At 46.2% G+C, this 26,441-nt stretch overlaps 1 protein-coding gene across 1 annotated transcript in view; it reads right to left on the bottom strand.

The window, feature by feature from the left end:
- Positions 1 to 26,441, bottom strand: part of KDM3B (lysine demethylase 3B) — a 2,029,046-nt gene that overhangs the window by 1,124,001 nt on the left and 878,604 nt on the right. The window contains exon 9 of the mRNA XM_069651588.1: positions 17,857 to 18,058. Coding sequence (XP_069507689.1) covers positions 17,857 to 18,058 — 202 coding nt within the window. The remainder of the gene's footprint in view (positions 1 to 17,856; positions 18,059 to 26,441) is intronic.

Raw genomic sequence — 26,441 nt, 5'->3', positions numbered from 1 at the left:
AGTCCTCGCAGTAGTCGGTGGCGTGGGTTTTGCCGAGGCACCAAAGGCAGATGTCGTGCGGGTCCGTGATGGACATCTTCGATCCGCAGTCCCGACACTTTTAAAGCCCAATTTCGGGGTAGAAGAAGACGACAAAGACATTCGCACAGAAGAATCGAGCGCGCCGAAATGGAACTGAGGCTACAGGCGCCATTCGTCCTATATGTAACATCCGGTGACGTCGACGCTCGACTGAGGCCCTCAAGGAACAACGTATCGACATCATTGACGCAGGACGCCCTCTGCCGAACATTTTCCCAAGCAGCACAGCTGTGTTCATTACCTGTCATAGATATGGAATACGTCGGAGGACACAATCCCCCCGAAGCCCAGTTTGTGAAGGAAGTGACAGGTGATCGACAGATGTTCCTGAGCTTGTTCGGGGGAAGGTGCTCTGATCAATCTATCGTCCAGGTAGGGGTAGACCACCCCCCCCTCCTGAGACTCGCTGCCACAACCGCCATCAGTTTGGTGAAAACCCTCGGGCGGAGGTCAGCCCTAATGGTAGAACTCGTAACTGAAAGTGAGAACCGCCAACCGCGAACCTCAGATACTTTCTGTCCTTCGGATGGATTGGCACATGAAAGTAAGCATCCTGAAGGTCCTATGATACCAACCAGTCTAGGAGTTGGAGAGTCTGAAGGATCTGAGAAAGGGTTACAGTCTAGAACTTGTCCTTCCTGAGGAACTTGTTCAAGTTTCTTCAGTCCAAGATGGGTCTCAATCCTCCATCCTTCTTTGGAATGAGAAAGTTGGGGTGGGTGTATTTGGCGGGGGATGGAGAGTACCAACCCTTGTTCCTCTCCGCTACAGGTGCATGTTCTATTGCACCTTTCTCTAGCAGGGTTAAAATTTCCTACAACAGGAGCGGATCTGGAATTTTGAGAGTTGGTTCCAGGTGGATGGTCCTGAGGCCTTTTTAGGAAGGGAAGGCAGTAACCTTGAGCTACTGTCTTCAGTGCCCAAGCATCTGAAGTAATTGCCTGCCATTCTTTCAGATGCTGAGAGATTCTGCCTCCCACCAGGGTTTAGTGTGGTAAGTCCTCTGTGATTTGGAGGCGGCTACAGGAGCGGCTGAGGGCAAAGCTGCCGTTCCTGAGGCTGGTTTTGCACTTTTTCCTTGTCCACCACGAGTGACATTTCTCTTGCCTCTTTGAATGACCTCTCCAGGAAGATGAGCCCGAAAAAGGTTTTTGAGGCGGTCGCATGGAGGCGCTAAGATTTAGCTGCCGCTTTTGAGGTCTGTAGTTTCTCTAAGCTTTCATCAGCTTAACTACCAGACAGCCTCAAGCCATCAAAAGGCATTTTGAGAAGTCTGGCCTGCACATCTGGTGCAAACCCCGACTTCCTCAACCACGCAAATCTGCGTGGCACTGTGCTTGCAGCCATGGATCTGCTGATACTATCAGCAGTATCCAGTCCAGACTTGAGACATTCCCCCATTGCCTCCTTTCCGTCTTTGACAATATTCAGGAAGCCTTCCCTTTCCTCGCCTTCCAGAATTTGTTCAGCCGCCACCGAAATGCAGTTTCACAGGGTATGGGTGAACCTGGCCAGGGTAAAGGTGACATTAGTTGACCTGAGAGTCATGCTACCCGAGGTGAAGACCTTACGGGCCCAAGCATCCACCTTCTTATCCTCTATCCGGGGGGATAGATGGATATGCTGTTTGTCTTGAAGTTGCAACCTGAGTAACCAGACTTTCTGGAGTGGGATGCCTGCTTAAATAATCAGGATCAGAAATAGAAGTTCTACACTTCTTTGGAAAATTGTTGACTGCAGCAATTGTATCAGGAACTTGCCAGTTTTTGTCTACCGTTCTTTGAAGTGCCCTATGCAAGGAGAGAACTGGACCCTTCTGGGGGCCCTGATCAAGTTTGTCAGTCATATCATCCTAATCAAAGGTGGGTGAGGCTCTACCTAAGCCCATGTATTCAACCACTCTATTCATTAGACTCCTGTACCCTGAATCTGCATTTTCTGCACGCTCAGGTTTTGAAAACTCCAGCTCAGATGACTTATCAATGCCACTAGCACAGTGAAGGGTATCACACAGGTCTCATTTTTGATTCTGGATCGATTAATTCTTCTGGGACCTCGCTAGTACCATATTGTACTCCAAAAGGAGAAACTTCTTCAGAGCCACTTTCTTCAAAAAATAGAAGACAGACTTAAAGTAGTCTGACTTGGGTAAAGGAGTACATCTCCTTTCCTGTTCATGAGTTTGGGTCGAAGGAACCTAATATGGCATCGAAGGAGTCTTCGAAGACACCGATAAGGTCTTCAACAAAGGCGTCAAAAACGCTTTTGGCTTTGAGGTTGAAGCCGTCGACCAAGTTGAGAGTTCAAACTACTTCTGTTTTTTATACGGTGTCGGGGAAACAAACACTCAATTCAAGGAATCTTCAACGATTTGACGTCAACGCGAGTCTTTCGAGTTTTACCCATACTATTGGGTTTAACTACAGTAGTTCCTGACTTCCCTGTGTCGTCCGTCGGAGCGACCACGGTCTGGCTCTTTTGAGGCTTCTTTGAGGGGGTTGAGGCCGCATTCTCAAACACCTCCATCATCTTCCTTCTAAATTCTTCGCATTTTCTTGGGGAATCCGACTTAGTCGGGCATCGTACCAATTCGGTAGACTTATCCGAGGAAGAAGAGGGAGAGGGAGATCCATGTCTCCTCTTAACCTTTTTTGAAGTGGAAGATAAAGAGCGTCTCGATCTACTGCAAGATCGAGATTGCTTAGAGTGTTTACGACAATACGATTCTTTCGAATCGCTAAACTTACTATGTCTTTTGGACGAGGCCTTATGGCGGCCTTGGAAGCTACCCGCCCCACTGCCAGTTTACCTTTCCTCTCACGAAGGGCCTTCTCCGTCATCGACTGACTGGAGCCACAGTCGCTGGTTCGATGGTCTGAACCTAGGCATCAATGACAAACGCGGTGAGGATCCGTAATCTACATCTTCTATCAGCAGTCGATACATTTTTGGAACCCCGTCTTGGAAGTAGAAGATGACAACATTTTCTGAAGAAAATTTCGAAGCGCGCCGTTTGAGAGCGAAGCAATCGGAAAAATTGAACTGCAGCCAACGGACGCGGCATGAGCTATTTATACTGATGGTGATGTGACACGGTATGGAGCCCGTCGAAGGACATCAACGCCACAACCTCATGCACAGCGCCCTCTGCCGAGAATTTATTTTTTTCGAAGCAGAGAAGCCGGCAGGATACAAATATAAGATGAGGAATACGTGGGAGGACACAATCCATTCGAAGGGCAGTAATTTTTTGTCAAAGATTTATTAACAGCCGGAAGAGATTCCGGTGACTGCCAAGCAACTGCCACCCTTTTCTGTAAGGTGAGATGAAACGGTAACACCAGGTCAGAGGACGGACCTTGATCTAAAATATCTGTTAGATCATCCTGCACAAAGTCTTCAGGAGGACTGGACCAGCCCAGATACTCCGAGACCCTAGCCATGAGCCACCTGTATGAAGACTCAGCATGAGCCCCAGGCCTACCAAATTCGGGGTCTAGTCAAAGGATCGACACAAAAGGGTCGACAGGTCAAAGGATCGAATTTTTTTTTTAATTATATATATATTTTTTAGGTTTTCGTTTAGGGAAAAAAAGTGGTTTTGGCAAAAAAAAAAGTGGGAGGTTAGGGGCCCCCCCAAAAAAAAAAATGTGAAAAAATAAAATAAAATTCGATCCTTTGACCTGTCGACCCTTTGGTGTCAATCTTTGACCTGTCGACCCTTTCACTGTCGATCCTTTGACCTACAACCCCAAATTCCACTTCCGGAGAAGTTTCCAACCCACTGGCATCATGAAGGGTTTACCTAAACTCCTCCAATTGACTGTCTCCAGAAAAGATTGGAGCCACATCAAGTTCACCAGGGTCCTCAAATTCAGAACTTTCTTCCTCTTCATATATGTCGTCCAGAGGGAGTTGAAACCCTGGCCTGGGGACAGAAGAGGGCCTGCAGTCCAATACTTGTCTCGCAGCCTTCGCCGTAGCCTTCCTTGGAGGATGCATCAAATCAGGGTACTCCAATGGTAAATTGCGGGCAAAAATACCCAAAGGCGTTGAGGGCGCCGAAGGCTTGGACGGCAAAAGCGTCGACAACCTCGGCGTCATGACGCCAAAGGCTTCGGTGTTGACGGCGCTGTGGGCTGATAAGACGGCAAATCATCGACATCAGTGTCGGACGGACATGGCGCTGACGCCGGCATCGATCCCTTAGCAGGTTGCAGCAGTCTCGCCAAAGACGAAGACTGAAACATGGATGTACATCTCTTGCTACTATCCAAAGCCTTGTCCGAACGTGACCTCTAAGGTTCCCGGTGCGAGTTGAGTCGCGGACCTTAGCCCGAAGGCGTGCGAGCCACGGTACAAGACCGTTCCTTGCCGGCTTCGTTAGAAGGAGCAACCGGAACCGTGCCCCAACATTGAATTATCGCCAACATCTGCTCCTTAAATGCAGCCCATTCCTCCGCAGTCGAGGGATGAGAGGAGAGAACAGAACAGAGAGTAGGCAGTCAAAAAGAGTTGAGAAGGAAGAGAGGAGAGCGAATACAATTGCAGAAGTCAGTAGTAACACAATGCTGCAAGCCAGGATACAAATTGAAGATGGAACAGCATGATTCAGGGCCACCATGAGTACAAAATGCAAAGGAAGTCCAGCATGAGAGTTGAGAAAGGGTGACGCACCGTGAATCAATGAAGTCCATAAAAGTAAATCAGGGATATAGTAAGGGAGAACAGGATAGTCCCGTTTGAAATACTACAGGCTGACCTCTCCCTTCCACACACGGAAATATATTACACTCAAATGAAACACGCACTGCAATCCAATCTACCGAACATGATAGACATGCCGGAATACACCCTGATGGAACGCAACATTGTTCAGGAACAAATTAAGCACAAAATCACCTCCACCATGTACAATGCGATCACATCCTTCGCCACACTGAAACTAGCTGGCCTCAAGGCCAAATGGGAGAGGGATGTAGGGACACTAGAACCGGAGGACTGGGTGGAGGCGCTGATGTGCCCCTGTGAAGTAACCATATCGTCTAGGCTTAGACTGGTTCAATTGAAAATCCTACATCGCACATACTACCCAAGAATAGCCTTTTTTAGGTGGGGTAGAGCCCCAGACCCACGATGCCTGTGATGCAAAAGGGAAGAAGGGACTTTTTCATATACTATGGGAATGTGACAACGTACAACAGCTCTGGCGGAAATGCTGCGTGCTGCGATAAAATGACAAGAGTCATGGGCAAACCAGTATTGAGGGAACCAAAACATTTGCTGCTAGATGTCTGTGATGAAAGCGACTTGTCCCGATAGGAGAAGCTGCTCTGATCGACAGCTATGGCTGTACTTAAAAGGAACAGGACGTTGACGCATCTGCAGCAATGGAGCACAGAGTATACGCAGCGAGAGGGTGCCAGCAGAAGGCGCACAAAATATGGCAAAGGTGGGAGGAAGCCTGTTGAGTCAACCAAGGTGCAACAGACACGCTAGACGTGTGCTGCACGGCCCACAAGAACCCTCAGTTTGTGCTTGACGATCCCGGGGGCTGTGCACCCCCCACCCCCGTTTTGTTGTCCCTCTACCCCTTTCCCTAAAGTGAATACATGTATGTAAAATAAATAAAAATTGTTTGATAAAAAAAGGAATGACGGGGACTGGATGAAACGCAAACAGGAGTAAAAACTTTGAGTCCACCACAAACATGTGCCCTAGAGCTCCTCTTGGAGGAAATTCCCTGGAGCAAAACAGTTCGCACTTCCGGTTGACACTGGTCACGAACAGATCCACTTGAGGTGTTCTCCAAAGAGTGAAGATCCTTTGAAGGACTTCCTGAGCTAGTTCCCACTCGTGGGAGACTGTGCGCTGTCTGTTAAGAGCATCCGCCATTGTGTTCTCTCCAGCTAGGTGAACTACCGACAGGTATATTCCTTCATGAATTGTCCAGAACCACAGCTGCATTGACTCTGCACAGTGGTAGGGACCCTACACCACCTGAGGTACTTTGTGCTTGAGATGGATAGGCACATGAAAGTAAGCATTGTGATGGTCCAACAACACCATCCAGTCTTGAGTTGGAGAGCCTGAAGGATTTGGGAAAGGGTAACCATCTTGAACTTGTCCTTCCTGAGGAACGTCTTCAAGTTTCTTAAGTCCAAGATGGGTCTCAATCCTGCATCCTTTTTGGGAATCAGAAAGTATGGGGAATACCAACCCTTGTTCCTTTCTGCTACAGGTACATGTTCTATTGCACCTTTCCCTAGTAGGGTCAACATTTTCTGCACAAGTAGTGGATCTGGATTTTTTTTTTTTTTTTATAAAGAGTTGTTCGCCGGATGGATTATACAGAGGCCTTTTTTTGGAAAGGATTATTTAAAATGTAATTATTTTATTTCATTTATTTTATGCCCAAACACGGAGGTACCACAGCGTAGTTTACAGAATACTTAGACTTGGTAGGTACATATGCATTATTGAGGCAGTACAGTTCCAGTTGCATGTTATGACAATGCATTACTTACCGTAAAAGCATTTCTGATGGTTGTATCTGCTTAGATTCACATGCTGTGCATAGGTCCGACAACCAGTGGTCACTGCGGAGTATTGCATTTTGTTTTTCGTAGTCGAAAAGAGGACGTCGACAAGGCGTGTCTGTAACACTATCCCTATAGTGACGTGCGTTGTACCCACAATCCCTCACGCGTCGAGGTCCCTCTGTTTGTATTTTGCTGCCCTGAGGGAGCCTTCTAGACGCGAGTGAGTACAGAAAAGAGAGAAATATAGGAAAGGATGTCTATGTTCCTTCCATCCGAGCGGGGAGGAAGGGCGGGCGCATGTGAATCTAAGCAGATACAACCATCAGAAATGCTTTTACGGTAAGTAATGCATTGTCTTCTGATGTTTGTTAATCTGCTTAGAATCACATGCTGTGCATAGACTAGCGAGCAGTACCCGGAGTTGGCGGTGGGTTATGAGAAGGAACAGTAGAGAAAAGATGTCTTAATACTGCCTGTCCCACCTGGGAGTCAGATCTAGAGTGTGCATCTAGACAGTAGTGTTTTGTAAAGGTGTGCACAGAACTCCAGGTAGCCGCTTTGCAGATGGACTCAAGGGGAACATTTGCAATGAATGCTATGGAAGCCCCAGTGCCTCGAGTGGAATGGGCTCTTGGCTTGAAGGGTAGTTCTCTCTTAGCAAGAGTGTAACAGAGAGTGATGCATTGTACAATCCATCTAGATATAGTGGACTTGGAGACTGCATCTCCTTCTCTTCCTGCTGCCACCGAGACAAAGAACTGATTAGTCTTTCTCAGTGTTCTGGTTCTTTCCATGTAGAACATGACAGCTCTGCGTACATCTAGTGTATGCAGACTTTTCTCCCCCAAGCGGGAAGGGTTTTGAAAGAACGTTGGTAGTTCTATAGATTGGTTTACATGAAATTAAGATGAATTTTGGTGCAAACCTTGGGTGTGTGCGAAGAACCACCTTATCCTTGTGAACTGTTACGAAGGGGTCTAGTACAGAAAGAGCCTGTAGTTCACTTACTCTCCTAATGGAGGTGATAGCTATTAGGAAAGCAGTCTTAAGAGTGAGGTATTTAAGAGTTGCCTTGTGCATGGGTTCGAAAGGAGTGCCCATGAGTCTAGAAAGTACCACGTTTAAGTCCCATCCGGGAGCTGGGTTAGCTATCGGGGGGTGTATTCTCTTTACCCCTTCCATGAAGGCCTTGATAACTGGTATCTTCCACCACGACACTAAGTTGGGAAGTGGTGTATGCAGAAAGTGCCGCTAGGTGGACTTTAATGGAATTAAACACTAGACCTGAATCCAGTAAATGGGTCAAGTACAGAATAATGTTAGTGGCAGAGCAGTCAACCGGGTTGATGTTCTTACTTCTACACCAGATGACAAATCTTTTCCACTTGCTAGAATAGCAGTGGCGAGTATTAGGTTTTCTGGCTTCCCTGAGGATGTCCATACATCTCTGAGGGAGATGTAAATGTCCAAATTCTATGATCTCAGGAGCCAGGCTGCTAAGTTCATGGTCTGAGGGCATGGATGCAGTGTCCTGCCCTTGTCTTGTGACAGCATGTTGTACGGGCAGAGAAGTTTCATTTGGGGAGATAGGGACATCTCCATCAAGTGAGCGAACCATGGCTGCCGAGCCCACATTGGGGCCACTAGTATCATGGTAACCTGCTCCTGGTGCATCTTGTGCACCACTTTGTTGAGGAGGGGAGTCGGGGGAAAGGCGTAAACAAATTTCCCTGACCATTGAATCGACAGACCGTTCGCCTTGGACTGGTTCTGGGGGTACCTGGAGGCGTAACTTTGGCATTGTGAGTTCTCCAGGGTTGCGAACAGGTATATTTCCGGGAATCCCCATTGCGTGAAGACGTCTTCGTGCAATTGCCATTCGTACTCTTTGGGCAGGGGGAAGTCTCTGCTGAGTTTGTCTGCCAGCAGATTGAGTTCCCCTGGTACATGTTGTGATAGTAGGAACATGTTGTGTTTGAGAGCCCACTTCCATATATTTTGGGACAGCTTGGACAGTCCTGGAGAGTGAGTGCCCCCTTGCTTGTTGAGGTAGTACATGGCTGTGGTGCTGTCTGTGAGGACCATCACTGTCTTTCCTTGTAAGTGTTCCTGAAAGGATTTCAGTGCTTTGAACACCGCTAGTAGTTCCAGCAGGTTTATATGCTTGGATGCTAAACTCGGAGTCCACACTCCGTGAGCAGTCCGATGGGATAGGTGAGCCCCCCATCCTGTAAAGGATGCGTCTGTGGTTAGAGTGGCTTCCACTGCGGGTGTGGCAAAAGTTTTCCCTAATAACAGGTTTTCCTTTGTCCACCACCGTAGCGAGAGAACCAAGGCCTGCGAGACCACCACTAGATCGTCCCATTGTCCGCTGGCCTGACACCACTGGCTGTAAAGCCACTCTTGCATTGGGCGCAAGCGCGCGTGAGGTACCAAATAAATACATGACGCCATCATCCCTAGCAAGCGCATTGCTTTGCGTACCGTCGCCTCTCGACCTGCCACATAACAGGGGATCTGAAACAGCATGTTTTGGACCCTCTCGTTGGAGGGGAAGACGAGGCCGTCCTTTGTTCGAATTAGAGCCCCTAGGAATTGTTTGATTTGGCTGGGGACTAAGCTGGACTTCTTTTCGTTGATGGAGAAGCCCAGTTGGGACAAAAGGTCTACGGTCTTTTGGGTATTGGAGAAGCATGTTTCGTAAGAATCCCCTGTTATTAGCCAGTCGTCGAGGTAAGGGTATACCGGGATGGATAACCTGCGCAGGTGGGCCGCTGCCACTACTTTCGTAAATACCCTTGGTGCAGATGCTATCCCGAAGGGTAGTACTCTAAACTGGTAGTGTTTGTTCTCTATCTTGAACCTGAGGTATTTTCTGTGCCCTGGCAACATTAAAATTAGAAAGTATGCATCTTTCATGTCTAGTGTTGTCATGTAATCCCCCTGTGATAACAGTGGGATTACTTCCTGCAAGGTCACCATACGAAACCTTTGGGGTTTGACAAACTTGTTCGCTGGACGCAGATCTAATACAGGGCGCATGGTTAAATCCTTTTTGGGTACAAGGAAGTACACTGAATAAATACCTTCTGTTACCTGAGATAGGGGGACAGCCTCTATAGCTTCTTTTTTCAGTAGCTCTTCTACTTCTTGAAGAAGAATAGTGAGGTGTTCCGGTGTCATGCGTCGGTTCCGTGGGGGTCTGTATTTCGGGGAACCGTTGAATTCGATGCAGTATCCGTGGGCTATGGTGGATAATACCCAGCGGTCTAACGTTATTCCCTCCCATGCTGAAAGGAACGATGTTAGCCGGCCCCCGACCGGTTATGCATGGGAGGGGACCCGAATCTTCGGGTCATTTGTTGGTATTGGGCGTGGGGCCTTTGGGACTGGAGCCGCGCCCTCTTCCTTTGCCACGACGTTGGCCTCTTTGACTGAAATGGGTGCTTTGGTTAGAGGGCCAGTTGGTAGCAGAGTAAAATTGCTGTTGGATTTGCTGCTGACGTTGGCCACGAAAGGAGCGTCTATTGCCATAGCTGCGTCTGTTAGGTGGCCTAGAAATTTGGTCAAGAGTCTTGATGGTATCAAACTCTTTCTTTGCATGTTCTAGGGCCTCATCAACTGCTTTTCCAAACAGATGTGTTTGTTCTATGGGCTTATTTATCAGGGAAGCCTGTGTTTCCGGCTTAAATCCCGAATTGCGCAACCAGACATGGCGTTTGAGAAGTATTCCCTGAACCAGGGAACGGCCAGCTGTCTCTGCGGCATCTAAGGAGTTCTTTACGATGCCCTGGTTTACAAGAGTTCCCTCTGATATTATAGCTAGCAGGCGTGAACGCAGGGGTTCTGGTGCTTCCTCTGCTTCGCTGCGCAGCTTGCTCCACTGTGCATCTGCGTAGCTAGCTAGTAGGGAATTGTTATTTGCAATCCTAGTTGAGAAGGCGGCGGAGGTCGTGATTCTCTTCCCAAGTGCATAGAGCTTCTTGCCCTCTTTGTCAGGTGGTGCCTCACTAGTAGATAGTGGTACCCCCGCTCTTTTTCTTGTATTAGTAACTACAAGGGAGTCCGGAATAGAATGTCCCCTGGTGTACAAAGGGTCAGAGGACGAAGGGCTGAAGAGCTTTTCTATCCGAGGGTTGACCCCTCTGACTAAGGCCGGATTGGAAAGGGAAGGAGTTATTCTTCTCCTTATAGAAGCCAGTAGCGGAATAGACTGACTGACCGGGGCTTTTTCTTTAATAACTTTTTCTACAAAGTCTATGTCCGGAAGAGTCTCCCCTGTGTCTATTTCAAAATGCGCTGCTGCCTTGCGCAATAGTGCATTAAGTGAAGGTTGGTCATCTATGGGGGAGGTGTTTCCAATAGGTGAGTCCTTGGGAGGAGAAGGTTGAAAGACATCAGGGTCTGAGTGCACTGATGGGGATTGCCAAGGCTGCACTGATGGGGAGTGCCAGGGCTGTGAGGTAGCTGTATCTTCTTCAAAAGCTCCTGCACTAGTGTAAGGGTCTTCTTCAAACCTCTCTTCCTCATGTTCTTCCTCTCCACCCAAACACTCCTCATCTTCCTGGAGGTATTGCTCCTCTTCAGTGAGGTCATATGCGTCTGTAGAAGGGGGAAACAGCCAAGGAATCTTGACCCTAGGGTCATCCTGGGTCCATGCTCTTGGTCTTTTGGGTGTGGGTGGGTTTTGGCTACCCAAAAACCTTTCCATTTTTTCCATACAAGAATGGAGTCTTTCAAGGGTCTCATGGGGAACCCCTGAATAGTCTAGAGGGGGGAAATCAGTGGTTTCACCTTCAAAACGCTTAGAACGCTCCCACAACGTCGACGAAAGGTTTCCGTCGCCCTCAGAAAAGCCCTCCGGTAGTTCAGAAGTGCCTTTAGATGAAGGGGGCAGTTCCTGGCTACTCTTGTGCTTTTTCGGCGTTTCTATATCTTTTGGTGCGGTATTCGACGTCTGTTTCGTCGTCCGCTTACGTTTGTCCTCGGAAACAATTCTCGCCAGGCTCTCGACGACGAGTTCGTCAGTAGAGGGTTCTGGAGTCGGCGTTGCCTGCGTTACGCGTTGTTTCTCGACGGCCGCTCTATGGAGCATTACGTCGGATGTTTTTGAGGTAGCCCCCGTGTTAGATGAAAGCCCAATCGCTGGTCGCGGCTGCGTTTGCGGGTGGGGCTTGAGACCCTTACGGTCTGAGGTCGACGCCGGAGTGCCCTGCGTCCCCTTCGGCGCTGATGGATCCTTCGTCCTCGACGAAGAAGAGCCGTGGGTTGTGTGCTTAGGCCTATGGGGTCTGTGTGCGTCATTGTCGCCGGGGTGTTCATCCCCATAAGCACGGCGTGAGCCGACCCCGTCGGGGCCGGGGACGGACGTCGAGGAGCGCGAGCGCTCCTTCTGGGGGTTAATGACTTCCGTAACGGACGTCGAGTTATCACCCTCCTCGTCACTTTCAGTAACAGCGGCGGCGGGTGAGGAAACTGACTTCGACATAGCGTAGTCCGCCCACCTCTTAACTTTCCGTTCTTTAAGAGTTCTTGGTTTCAAGAGCTTACAGGCCGCGCAGCTGTCCTCTTTATGATCGAGGGGGCAAGCAACGATTACAGAGCTTGTGTTTGTCCTTCCAAGTGTAGTTGCCCCTACAGCGTGGGCAAAACTTAAAAGGTGTCCTCTCCATAGCTGAGGCAATAAAAACTGGTGATAACAACCCCAAAGGAAAGATAGGGGAGAAAGAAAGACATTCTCGACGAGAAGATAAAAGTTCGAACCCCCACTCTCCCTACTGTATGTTGGCCGGCGAGGCCTGGCCACGTGTTCGGCAGCGCCGAAGGATCTCCTCCGTCTCTTCCCCTCCGTCGAAAACTTGCTCGGCGGAGAAACAGCTTCACAGCTAACGTCGAGGGGAGAGATCTTTAACAATAAGTATATATTAAGGACCGAGGTCCGTAGTAAGTGTTTTGCAATGTCTCTCTAGGAGCTCCGCGTAAGGCGACCATAGGCTGGGCGGAAAAAAACAATCTGAGGGACCTCGACGCGTGAGGGATTGTGGGTACAAAGCACGTCACTATAGGGATAGTGTTACAGACACGCCTCGTCGACGTCCCCTTTTCGACTACGAAAAACAAAATGCAATACTCCGCAGTGACCACTGGATGTCGGACCTATGCACAGCATGTGATTCTAAGCAGATTAACAAACATCAGAAATTACATTATAATAATCACATAAGAATGCATAGCGGGCTTAAAGGCAGAGATCGTGATTCGCGTTACAATAAACAGTTGGGGAGTAGTATGTCCGTTAGTAGCAGCAGAGTTCCTGGTTGAAGGTAGGCAGATGGTTAGTATTTATTAAAAAGCCAGGCTTTGAGGAGTTTCTTAAATTTGTTTAGAACAGGTTAATTTGTGATGTTAGATGGTAGCAACCTTGGGCTACAGTTTCCAGCGCCCAAGCATCTGAAGTAATTCCCCACCATTCGTTCAGATGCTGAGTAAGTCTGCTTCCCCATCGGGGTCTTGTGAGTCAAGGCCTCAGGCTGGTTTTGTGGGTTGGCTTAGCACCTCTACCACCATGAAGGAATCTTCTGACCTCTTTGACCGGCTTGTCCTCTTCCAATTAAGGAGCAGAATCTAAAAAAATTACCCCTCCATGAAGATGAGCCAGAGTAGTGGTGTTGAAGCTGTCTAATGGTGGCGCTAAGGGATCTATCCGCCACTTTAGAGATCGGCAGCTTTTCCAAACTCTCATCAACGTCTATATGCCAAACACTCGAGCCGTCGAAAGGCATGTTCAGTAGTCTAGTTTGCACAACTGGTACAAACCTGGACTTCCTCAACCACGCTAATCTTGCCTAACACTCTGTTAGCTGGCATGGATCTGCTGATGCTGTCTGCAGTATCTAGACCTCACTGGAGACATTCACCCATTGCCTCCTAATCATTGCTGATTGCCAGGAAGCTGTCTCTTTCCTCCCCTTCCGGGATGTGGTCAGCCGCCATAACTACACAGTCCCACAGGGGAAACGTAGACATTGACAAAGTACAAGTCACATTTGTTGATTTTAATCCCATACTGCCAGCCGTAAAAATCTTTTTCGCCCAGGCATCCACTCTTATCCCTATCAGGAAGGATGGATGGGTATGCTGACTGCTTGGTAGGTGTAGCAGCCTAAACCACCAAACATTCTGGTGTTGGGTGTTTAGATACACTGGTTCGCTCCTGGATGGTCTGTATTTTTTGGCAACATTTTGTATTTACTGCAGCCGCTGTTTCTGGTGTCTCCCAATTTGCAGATACCCTTTTCTTTAATTCAGTGTGGAAAGGTAAAATTGGATCTTTCTGGGGACCCTGGTCCCAAATGTCTGTCATATCATCTTGTTCAAAAGAAGGAGCAGACCTGCTTCAGCCTATAAACTCTATAACTTTACTCATTCATTTTCTATATGAGGAGTCTGCATGTTCAGTTGGATCTGGTTTGGCAAACTCGTGAGAGGTATCCAACCCACTGGCTGACTGAAGGTTGTCGTACGAGTCCCTTAATCTGGACTCCTCAGAGATTAGCTCTTCTGGCACATTAGGGGTGGTGAGGTCTAGCTCAAAAGGTGGTGCGTTATCGGAAGGATGATCTTCCTCAGATGGCTGATAAAGACTTAGTCTTTTTTTGGTAAAGGTTTGAAAATCTTTCCCTGTACCACCACTGGTTTCGATCATTTTGAAGGAATAGTCGTCAATGACCTCGAAGTTGGGAATCGCCTTAGTTGGCGCCTTTTTCGATACCGGCATCAACGTCATCTACTTCGTGTGCTTCTTCGACGGAACACTTGATGGGTTAGGCTGCTAACTCGTAAAAGCCCTCGACGATTTCTGGTCGAATCGAGTTCTTTCTCGATGCAGCACCGGCTTAAGGCTTGTTTCGAAGATTTCATGGGTTTTTTACTTGTCCTTCAAGGGGGTCATGGCCGCATTCTCAAAGATTTTAAGCATCTCAGTACCCAACGCATCCCACTTAGCAGGGGAGCCCGATTTTGTGTGACACCTGATTACCTCAGCCGAGGAATCACTGGAGGTCGACAGCGAAAGATTGGTGTGATCGACTTCTCGATCGAGACAGCTTAGATTTTATATGTCGAGAGGAATCCCTCGACTCAGTCTTTTTTGAACTCTTTGAAGGAGACTTCAAAGCTAACCTCCCCACCGCCAATGTACCTTTACGCTCCCAGAGAGCCTTTTCGGTCATCGTCTGACAGGGGACTGAGTTGGAGGTACGATGCCTGGAACCAAAACACAACAGACTTATGCGGTGGGGGTCACTGATCGACATCTTGGATCAAGTGGCTTGGCACTTTGAGGCCCGATCTTGGGCGTCGATGGTGCTGGTGAAGATGACATTATCAAAATGAAAATACTAGTGATTTCACAGAACTGAAGCGCGCCGTTATTCTCTCGAAGTGTTAGCTCGGAAAAACAGAACTGAAGCCAACAGGCGCTGTGTGCGCTACTTATACTGATGACATCGACCGGGGGCCCTCTAGGGACAGACTCGACGGGACGGCACACAGCACCCACTGAAGCTGGAAAGATCATCATAAAATGAAGAATACATGGCAGGACGCAATCCATTCAAAAGGGAACCTGCAATACTCCCTAAAATCACACAGACCCGAATTGCCACAACAGGGCCAAGGACAAAGGGATTGCCTGAGAATGAAGGGTGGTACATTTTAATTGTAAGAAGAGCAGTCCATGGGCCTCTCACCCCTTAGTATGTCTGGCTCATATCTTGATGACCTGTAAAGTGTCCAAGGTTGGTTAGCAAAGTGCCAAAGAATAGAAATCCCCGGTGTCATGCCGACCATGAAGTATCATGCCAACCAACCACTTGTCGTTGAGATTATGTATAATAACCTTTATCAATAGAGGTTTTCCTAGGTGGTGCCATCAGATACAGGTACTTCAATTAACTGTTTAACCCTTCTATAATCCAGAGGTAGCCAAACCCACAAACATATCCCCATAAGTGTGTAAACTAATATCATGATGTGACGTCATTAATGACAACTTTTCAGTAATTAAACAATTTTCTTTGATTACCATGTAGAGAGCAGCGAGACTTGAATGCTTGTATGCTGTCCCGTTTTTGTTTTGGGGTTTGAATAAAGCAGAGTTTTGCAATTTCTACTTAATCATTGAGTCTTAATTGGACCCAGTTTGATTCCTCAGGTCTACTCAGGATTCTGGGGCCTCCTCTACACTGGCAACGCTTCTGGCAAGGTAGCCCACGAGAGAGCTGGTAAGTCCACCGGGCAGTCCAGGGACAGTGCGCCAAAGGCTCTGAAGGGCTGGATCCTCGAGAACACATTGAGACTAGTTGGTCCCACTAGTTGGTCCCACTTGTCCAAAGGATGAAGCACCGTTCAGGGTATTCAGAGATCAGATAGAGGAGCAGGGCTTCACCGGGCAGGCTACTGGAAGGGATGGTGAGCCACTTTTCAAGAGTATTCTTCATATCTTCAGCAAGCTGCTCTTCTTCGAGGAATTCGTGTCTGGAACGCAGATCGGATGAAATAGCTGCAGAGGTCCTCTTATCTAGAATCTGAGCTGGAAGCAAGCCCAAGCCCACCAAATTGAAAGGATATGCACCATTCAAGCAGCCCAGGTTTAACAAGCTAGGGTGATGCAAACATATCCCCATTGCACTGTGAGGTGCTGTGTACAATGTCTAAATTGACAAGAATTCAATTGGGAAAAAATGTTTCCCAGTACCGATAATCTGAAGGACTGATCAGTTATCCCATAACAATGGGCAAAAGCAAAGTGAAGCTGAAGGATCAAAACAGGGCATAAATAATGGGGTTCCATGGGAAGCTATTAGGGGAGGGGGTGCAAAAAAGAAATCTATCCCAACAGAGTTAGAGTATATCATGTATGTGTTGAACAAAGGAGTTCATATTGCCTCTTTTTAAATACACTGACTATGATAGACCAGAGTCCATGAAATATATCCAACCCAACCTGCACAGAGATGAGATGGAACATTTTAAAAGTGTACATGTATCCTAGAAGAGATTCTGAGAAAGGCAAAGAGTAGACTGTTTCCATAGGCTTTGCAGGCAGACAATGGTCCCATTCAAGGATCAGCTTCTGGGAGTATGGATGGTGGTGAGTACAGATGGCAATCTAGGATTATTATTTTTCTATGAGCCCCATTAAAAGAGAATAGCACAAGATTTTAAACTTTTCATTACAAGGACATCAAAGCAAACAAAGCATATGGTTCGGTTAAGTCCTAGGTTTCATACAAAGTCTGCATCAAAGGGCCAGAACATTCTGCTCCTCTGGGACTAAAGTTCGACAGTTGCTACTCCGGTTTCACAAAGGAAATTGGATTGATAGTTTGTGAGCCCAATTTAAATTGATAGTAAGATCAAAAGTAAAAGGAAACCAAAAATAGTAATTGGATTGATATTTCTTGAGCCCATTGTTTTAACAGATCTTTAAAAGTACAGCAGGTTTTGAGAGAAAAGCATTACACTATACATATGGCTTAGCTTTTAGCATTGTCATTTCATTGAGATGGCCTAGGCCAGAGGCACCCTGATGGAAACGGAACGTAGCTTGCATAGAAAATCTCACATAGTATAGCCTGTACGTGTACATAGAACTAGCTGATGCAATAGCTTGAGAAATATTTTAATTTAGAAGACAAAATATTTTTTAAACCATTTATTAAGCAGAATAAAACATTGGTTGGGTAGAACTTTGCTTTTAGACTGACAGGTAATGCTAAGTTTTGATTGCATCTAGAAGCAACTAGCAAGAAGGTTTCATTTGGAATGGGTTAGAATGGCATGATCGTTTTTGTTTTCAGAGTCAGTGCTGATTTTTGGAGGGGTGTACGGAGAAAGGACCGATTTTGGGGACGAACATCAAAGTTTTGAAGAATTATTTAATTTGATTTATTGAATGGTAATGATTAAGTACTGATAAATTGAACTAAAATGTTTGAAGTATTTTAAAAATACTGATTTGATATTCTAGAAGCTTTCATGTTCTAGTGACTGAACAGGAGTGAAATGTGTATCGGTCACTAATAACTTACAAATAAAAATGTGGTCAGCCACCTTTTTTGTAAATTGAAGAAAGTGGTTTTCTTTTACTAAGAATATTTGGAAATTGAAGAGCCACAATCCACTTGAGTTGCCAGCGTTTGCAGCAAAGACTGACAGAGAAGCATGGTACCTGCGGAAGTGGAAAAAGCGGCAGGCTACAGTAGAGTCATCCTGATCCTGCTCTTTAAACTTGCGGTAGCGCTCCAGACGACACTCTCGGCATTTGTGAAGGTGAGGAGCAACATTAATACATGATCCATCTTGAAGAAAAGGCTCTCCAGACTGCTTCAGCTTCCTGACTTTAGTCATATCTTTCAGAACAGACTGGCCAACTGCAGAAAACAGGGATAAATGCTGTAAATAAGAGCAGGACTGCAAAGGCCTTCAAAGACATCTGTTACAGACCAATCACCAAATACAGTGACTACAAGAGCAAAACAGTCAGAACACTGGCAACAGGATTTCAGCTGAAACTGTACTAGATGCAAAAATATATGTTGCGAATGCTAGCAGTTAAACTAAAGAAAACTTTGGCTTTCATAACCCACACAGGACAACAGCCCATTGTACCTACTCCCCCCACTTCCACCCACAAACTCACATTCCCCCGTAGCAGCCCAGCTACACACTTCCTCAAGAAAATAACATTCAATTGGCACGAAAAAATAAAACTACACGTCAAATATAGAATGGGGTGCTCGAAAGTGCAAGTTCTCAAATGGTTAGGTGTGAGGGAAGGAGACTGTTTCTCACCGTACTAACCTGTTCGTGCAGTTCATATGTGGTACTTCCTTCAAATGCCTGAAACGCCCTTCAACTTGGCAGAAAGGGACAAAAGCACCACCTACTACAGCAAAATGGGAAGCCTGAAAGCATGTGCTGGCACAAAGCATGCTTTTTTTGCAATCTGTTGACTAGCAGTCAAAGCAAACGTGCACAGCAGACTACAGAGGAGCAGATCGTGGATAGTTATATGGAAGAGGGTTGGGGAAAGGGCATTTAAAGGAGCGGTTAACATTACTAAACCAGAACAATTATTTTGAAGCTTCTCTGTGCGGATTCACAAGATGTGTAAAAATTCCTGCTGAAGAATTGGGGAGATATTTCTTGAATGAAGCACTTAAAACTTTAACCCAAAGACCACAATTACCAGCACATTGAAATGTGTATGGCTAAATTAGAGAAATGCAAGAGACCATGGCAACAAAGCTTAATGTATTCCTAGTCCAGAGTCCCCTTTCTTTCACACTTGTAGGATAGCTGCCCCATGCAGATAGGCCCACAGCCTTTTGACCGGAAAACAGTCTATTTTGAAATGGAAGCTAGAGAGCATGCACAGTGCCCTGTGCCAACCACATCTCTGTTGAGTGTGCCCTTCAAATTCAGCCGCAACTCTTTTCCATATCAACAAGGCCATGGGTGTATGCAGTAAAGGTATGAACTAATACTACATTTTCGACTACAGTGATTTTACTCCTGCATCCCCATCTCTTTTCCACCACACTCTGAGATTTCAAAGCAAGACAAACAAAAGGGAGTTTGGTTTTAGACCTAATCTAGTTAAAAATGTTGCACAGAACCATGTGACCAAGCCAGCAGCAGCTCTGGAGCAGACATCAAGGGAATATGGTACTGTTTTGATGTTCATAACGCACAATTGCTCAATTATATGTTGCTAATCATTTTCTCTTGTAGAGTAGTGTTTGCAGGCAGATCAAGTGTCACGCATAATGGTAAGATTGATTTCCCCCTTTCCAGACATCCCATTTTCTTTACGTCCTCTTTCAGGTTCAACGCTCCCCATGACTAGAATGCCATGCCCCTGAAGAATGTTCTAATGTAGGGAAAGAAACAGCTAGAGATTATTTATGATTTCCCTGTTATAATAGCATACAGTCTTATGAAGTGTCTTCTATTGTTCATGCCGCTTAGATTGACAGTGCTTTCAATTTATTTTGCTATGTGATGTAGGATCTGTGTTATCCCATACTAATATGTTTAACACATGTCTTGGTGACATTAAATTGACTGTTAAATAGGCCCAGAGTATGGATTTTTTCTATATTTCGACAATAGTACATTCATCATTGTGCATTAGTAATCAACCCAACAGTGGTTAGGACTAGGGGTTTAATTTTTTGTGTCTAGCTAAGACCCTATCCTTGCAATCAAGTTCCAATGTTTTTTCTTTAAAGCAGGTCCTTTCCTTACCTGCTGTAGGGTCGTAGGCCAAATGAGCAGTTGCTGCTTTTTAAGGATTGGATCTGGCTACACTGGCTGGAACGCAGTGCCTCACGGAGGAACTCTAGGTCTGTTTCTCATATGCTGAATATCCTCCTTTGGTATCCATTCTCCACGCCCACTCCTTAATTGCCTGGGACCTGGTTCCTGTGACGGGAAAGTCTTGGCCGTTTTACCACCTCAATCTGGCCATGGCATTGAGAGCCGCCTCCTGTGCTGGCCGAACAGCGTGAGCTTTGATTTTAAATTTAAAATGATTAGGGTGGATCTGTAAGTGGGGTCTTCTAATAAGACCCACTCCTTCCAGAAATCACCATGCTAAAAGTACATTGCAAATGTGAAACTCTGTTGAGCCCAAGAACTCTGCGGCTGCCTTGTAAAATGCAAACTAGGCAGTCAAAGTGAAATGCATTCCTGCCAACAGCTGATGAAACTAAAAGTACTGCAGTCAGAGTGGGTGGGCCTTTAGCCGTGGGCAATCCAAATCCTGTATTAGAATATAGAATTGTGTGCTCCCAGAACCCGGTGGCAGATGAAACTCTGTATAAGCGAGGTCTGGCTTTGACATGTTAAGCTCTTAGAAACCACAATAAACCCTTGCCAAACATATTTGAGTAACTGTCAGAGGGTTCCACATTGCCAGGGGCTGGAAGCTATTTAGCTCATGCTTCTAGCCTAGAAATTCTGAGTTAGTTTAATACCAAAGGCTACCAGGAGCTTCTTTTGACTCCTTAGGCCAGCGTGTGCTGTACACGCATACCTGTGTGGCGTTAACTCTGTTTGGGAAAGGTGTATACGGACACAACTAGAAGCCATTTAGTGCATAAGGTGTCATAATGGGCAACAAGGTTATAGTGTGCATTTCATGTGGGAGTTGGATTGTGTCTCACAATGTTCTAACTTGTTACCCAGGACAACATATCTTCATTTTGATCAGTGAGGTTCACTTTTGTTACACTGGATTTCTCGAATCTGGCCTGGACGACAGATTTTAGGAGGTCACCCTAGTTAAAGAGAACAGGGGAACTCCGAGGTTAGCCAAAATTCAATCAAGGTAGCAATTGGTATCAAAAAATACACTCACTGACACCCTCGTTCCTGCCCTGGCTGAATTCTGCAACCACTCCTTCGCCACTGGTGCCTTCCTTTCCCCGCTGAAGCACTCTTGTGCACCCACTTCTCAGGAAACCTTCATCCAACCCCTGTTGCCCGGTTTACCACTCGCCCGATCTCAAGCACTCATTTCCTGGGAAAACTCCTGGAAAAGCTGGCCATCTCCCAGCTTAATCTTCACACTGAATCTGTTGGTTGCCTCCATGACCATCAGACTGGCTTCAGAGCAGCCAGAAGTACAGAAACTTCTCTTCTGAACATCCGTAAAGACCTGCTCTCTAACCTTGATTCTAATCTCCTCTCTTGTCCTCATCTTACTCCATCTCTCTTCTGCCTTTGACACAGTCAACCATGCCATCCTGCTCAATCGTATGCATGATGACCTGGGTATCACCAATCAGGCCCTGGCCTGGCTGACCTCTCTGATCGACCCTCCAAGGTCCAACCTGGGTCCTTCCTTTCCTCCATCCCTGGTTTTTCATAGGGGTCTAACCTCTCTCCCTGGCTGTTCAACCAATAACTAGCACCTCTTGCACACTGCATTGCCGCTCTCTGCTCCAACTTTCAGTGCTATGCAATTGACACTGGGCTCCCCCCTCTGCCACCTCTTCTCCACTCATCTCCAACTGTCTGCTATCCAGGAGTGGTGTGCCGCCAACAATTTCTGCCTTAAAGGAAGACGGACATTCTCCTCATCGGCACACCTGCACCATCCTTTCCTGTCATTGTCTGGCCGGCCTCCCTTGGCCCTCTTCCAGCTCCCACCTGTGAGGCTAAGAACTCCAGGGTCATCTTCGTCTCCACACACATCTTTGCTCCTCACATCTGCTACGTCTCTACCAAATGCACCTGCTCGGACGTATTCTTCCTTTGATCTCCTTCCCCCAGAAACTCACTGTCTCTAGAGCCATGGTTGTCTCTAGGCTGGACTAATGCAACAGCCTCTTTCTAAATCTGCCTGCTTCTACTCTCCGCAACTCATCCAGAAAAGGACTGCGAGACTTATAATTGGCCACAAGTCAGAGGATCGTATGGCTACAGCACTGAAATCTCTGCATTGGCTCCCAGTGGCTGCAAGGATTAAGTGCAAGACCCTATGCATTGTCCACAAGGCCTTCTGGGGCCTGGGTCCTCAATACCTCCACCGCTCTCTTTGGAAATATAAGTCTTAGGTATTGGCTTTTAAAGAGCTGGTCGGTTAGGCGACATTTATCTATTGGACTTGAAATGGGTGAGTTGAACCATAATTCTTAGCAGTTTGAAATTTCAAATATGCTGTCGCGTCCTGCTGAGTATGGTCATAAAAAAGCCAAACAAACCACCTGAAATATAAGTCCATCAAAAGCCCTCAGACATAAGACTGCGCCAGTTAGTTGTTCAGATGATTTTTTATTTATGAAAAAGAATTCAATCATAAAGTTGCCCTTTGTGATGACACCTCTTTCGGCTTGTGCCGCCTTTTTCAAATCAGGGCTTGTTGTGATTGCAAATCCTAGTTTGTTTAAGTCTTGATTAGGCTCTTCATATGCATTTCCAAAATATAAGGGTTAAATACCCCAAGCGTCGGCTGTTAACTCGGACAAAGTCAGAGTTAACAGCCGACGTGTGTGATCAAGGAGACAGACGAGGCAACAGGATTTAACCCATATATTTAGGAAATACATATGAAGAGCTTAATCAAGACAAACAAACTAGGATTTGCATTGACAAGCAGCACTGATTTGAAAAAGGCGGCACAACCCGAAACATGTGTCATCACAAAGGGCAACTTTAGGATTTAATTATTTTTCATAAATAAAAAACTGGCGCAGTCTTATGTCTGAGGACTTTCGATGGACTCGCTGTGTAACTACCTTGCTACTCTAGCTCTTTGCTCCTCCAACTCCCTCAGGGTCAGTCGCTTCTCCAAGCAACGAGATGGTGGTAGATCTCTTTCTTCGGTTGGGGCCTCCCTCTGGAACAGCTTCCCAGCCTCTCTGAAACTTGAGGAGAACCATCTCAGGTTCCGGAAGCACCACAAGACCTTCCTCTTGGCTTCTGCCATCTCTCCTCCTTTCCCCTGCCGATTTCCTGTCTGATATTGCACTGGTCACCTGGCTACTTTCAGATTTCGAGCCCAGGCCCCTACCTGCCCAGTTGCACACCAGCACTGCATCCCGGTAACCCTTGCACTCGGGTCTGTATCTGTAACGCTACAGTCCCCCTACCTGCACCTTGGGACACCTGCTGTCTCCACATTCCCTGGCACCTGCTGGCCGCACTTCTGGTTACTGTTTTGATCCCATGTAGTGCATTGCCCCCTCCCCTTTCCCCTGGCACCTTACCCATGGCACTGTCTCAATGTCACTTTACCTAGTAAGATTGTTGTCGCTGTCCTCCCTCTGTTCCCCCTTCCTTGCCTCAACGCGCCTTGAAACACTTGCGTATAGGCACGCTTCAAATGCAATATATCAATAGAGAGCAGTCAAGGCTAGTCATAGGAAAGGAAGAGTAGGGTCAGACGTCCACAATGAATTCACACAGTGAAGCACACAATTCTATTTAGACAGTAAAGTATATAAATAGAGCATTTATTCTAGGCCTTAAACAAAAAAATGCAACAAGCAGGTGATATCGCACAACACTCGATAATAAAATATATATACAAACATATGGGACACATCACTGACATAGCGGCCGTGATATGGGTACTAGACTTCACAGCAAATCACCAATTGTGAGATCTAGAACACTCCCTTATGATTATGTATTTCCTTATATCCAACATACATCGTTACTGCAAAGGCACTGTGCATTTCATCATTATGCAACTCTGCAGATAATATATACGTGTACAATGTGGCCCCTACATGGGGATCAGCGGTTGTGCATTTACGAAAGGCTGTGCATATGCATTTCACTATTTTATTCTTTGCTGCTCAGCACCACGCACCTTGAGCTGTCAATATGCAGTCCTGTACTTTCACAGCAGGGCATTGCAATTAATTGTTTTACGGTCTTTTTGCACTGTGATACTTTACCTTTTGATCCTGTGCAATCACAGAACTTTGCTGGTTGTAGACAATTCCGAGACAGGGGGCTTTTTGATTTGCCTCATGAGTCTTATGCACATACAAACATTATATGTACAGACATTTCTTTTCTGTGAATATAGGAAACATTTCCTATTTGGATTGTCTCCATTATTGCGGTTTATACTCTGGGAACCTAGTGAGTTTGTTAAAAACGTGCAAAGACACTTAACTCCCACGTTGTACTGCACCGTGCTTAAGAGGGGATGTACAGTGTGAATCCATGTTCCACTTTTCATTGCGACTCACTTGTTTCCCAAAGCTGAACTGCATATATTTGTATGATAAGGTATTACCTCTAATGCAATGAATGGAATGTAACATGGCCGAATGCAAATCTTAAGGGAAGGAGTCCCTTTTTGATGTTTTTCTTTGTAGCTACATATAACTCCTATAAATAAATTAGTATGGTGGGTAGAATGTGTCAGCAAGCAACATGCTAGTCGCAAAACGCATCATGCTGCAGAATTTTCGGATGCCATTGCCTGTGGGAACTCCGTATGCCTATGTATTTTAAACTGTTCATGATGCACTATTAAAATGCTGTTTGCAACTTTTCTGGACTTCCTGGCTTGGAAATACCTTGGTGACGCTGAAGAGTGCTTCTCATTCTTTGTTGTTAACACAGCAGAGCTAATATATATGCGATACATTACACACCGTAATCGTATTTCTGATGCTTGTATCTGCTTAGATTCACATGCTATGCAAAGGCTGACATCTAGTGGAAGCTGGAGAGTTTTACAGTTTTCGAAAAGGGATGTCGACAGGGCGTGCCAGTAATACTGTCCGTAGTGTGACGTCCATTGTACCCATGATCCCTCACGCGTTGATGTCCCTCAGATTGTTTTGTCCTGACATGAGGTTGCATGAAGTTTCGTGTGAGTACAGTTTATCCAAGCAGATATATACAGAAAGATATTCTATCATCAATGCACCTTCTCTCAGGGGAGCAAGGGTGGGTGCATGTGAATCTAAGCAGATACAAGCATCAGAAGAACAAGTTACTTACCAACTGGTAACGTTCTTTCGATTGGATGTTCCTCCAACCTATTCCTCATCTTAGATGTATTCCATCCAGCTTTGCTGCTCTTCGGAATTTATTTCGGCAGAGGACGCCGTGCGTCGATGTTGTCGAGTCGATGGTGCCTCGAAGGGATCCGTCGAGGCTGACGTCATCGGGTGTATAAGTAGCACACGCGGGCGCCCGTTGGCCTCAGTTCTGTTTTTTCCCTTTTTATCTTTGATCTTGTACTGTGTAGATTGTGCCGGCAGACAGGTATCAGCCTTGCGAGATTTGAGATGGCAATAACCCGGAAAAAATCTACAGAGGGGTAGGCTGGGAGGGCGATGAGGAATATGTTGGAGGAACATCCAATTGAAAGAACGTTACCAGTTGGAAAGTAACTTGTTCTTCGAGTGGATTGTGTCCTCCAACGTATTCCTCATCTTAGATAGACTCCCAAAGCAGTATTTTGTATAATGTCTCTGGAGGAGGGGTTCGATTTTTTCAATCCCCTTAGATGGCGGAATAAAGCACTGCTTTTCCAAAAGTCAGCTCCTTAGACTGGGAAGCATCCAGGCTATAGAATTTTGAAAAGGTGTGTAGTGAAGACCAAGTTGCTGCTTCGCAAATGGACCTTATTGGAACACCTCTTTGAAGGGCTGTCGAAGAGGTGATGCCTCTGGTGGAATGAGCCCTTAACCATTCTGGTGGGTCTTTTTGTGCTAGTCTGTAGCATTCTGAAATGCAAAGCACGATCCAGCGTAAAATTGTCTGTTTTGTCACCGATTGACCCAGTTTCCTTCCTGTGTAACCTATAAACAGCTGGTTGTCCGACCCAAGTCTGGAAAGTCTAGAGATGTAAAAGCTTAAAGCTCTTTTTGGATCTAACCTGTGCAATCTTTCCGCCTCCTTAGAAGGATGGGGTGGAGGATAGAATGCGGGTAAAACAATTTTCTGACTTAAATGAAAATCAGATATTACTTTCAGTAAAAATGATGGTTTAACCCTCAACACAACTCTGTCCTTATGGAACACAGTATAGGGTGGCCCAGAAGACAGTGCCTGCAATTCGCTCACTCTTCTTGCTGCTGTTAAAGCAACTAAGGCAGCAGTTCTCCATTTAAGTAATCTTAATGGACACGTGTGCATAGGCTCAAAAGGAGCACACATTAAGAATTTTAGGACTAAATTGAGATCCCAAATCGGTACTTGAAATGTGTGAGGAGGAAACACATTAGTGAGTCCTTTTAAGAAGTGTATTATCAAAGGAATTTTGAAGTAGGA

The sequence above is a fragment of the Ambystoma mexicanum genome, chromosome 3p (genome assembly GCF_040938575.1).
Source record: "Ambystoma mexicanum isolate Mex_15411 chromosome 3p, UKY_AmexF1_1, whole genome shotgun sequence".
Taxonomy (NCBI): Eukaryota; Metazoa; Chordata; class Amphibia; order Caudata; family Ambystomatidae; genus Ambystoma; species Ambystoma mexicanum.
This window is presented reverse-complemented; position numbering and strand designations above follow the sequence as displayed.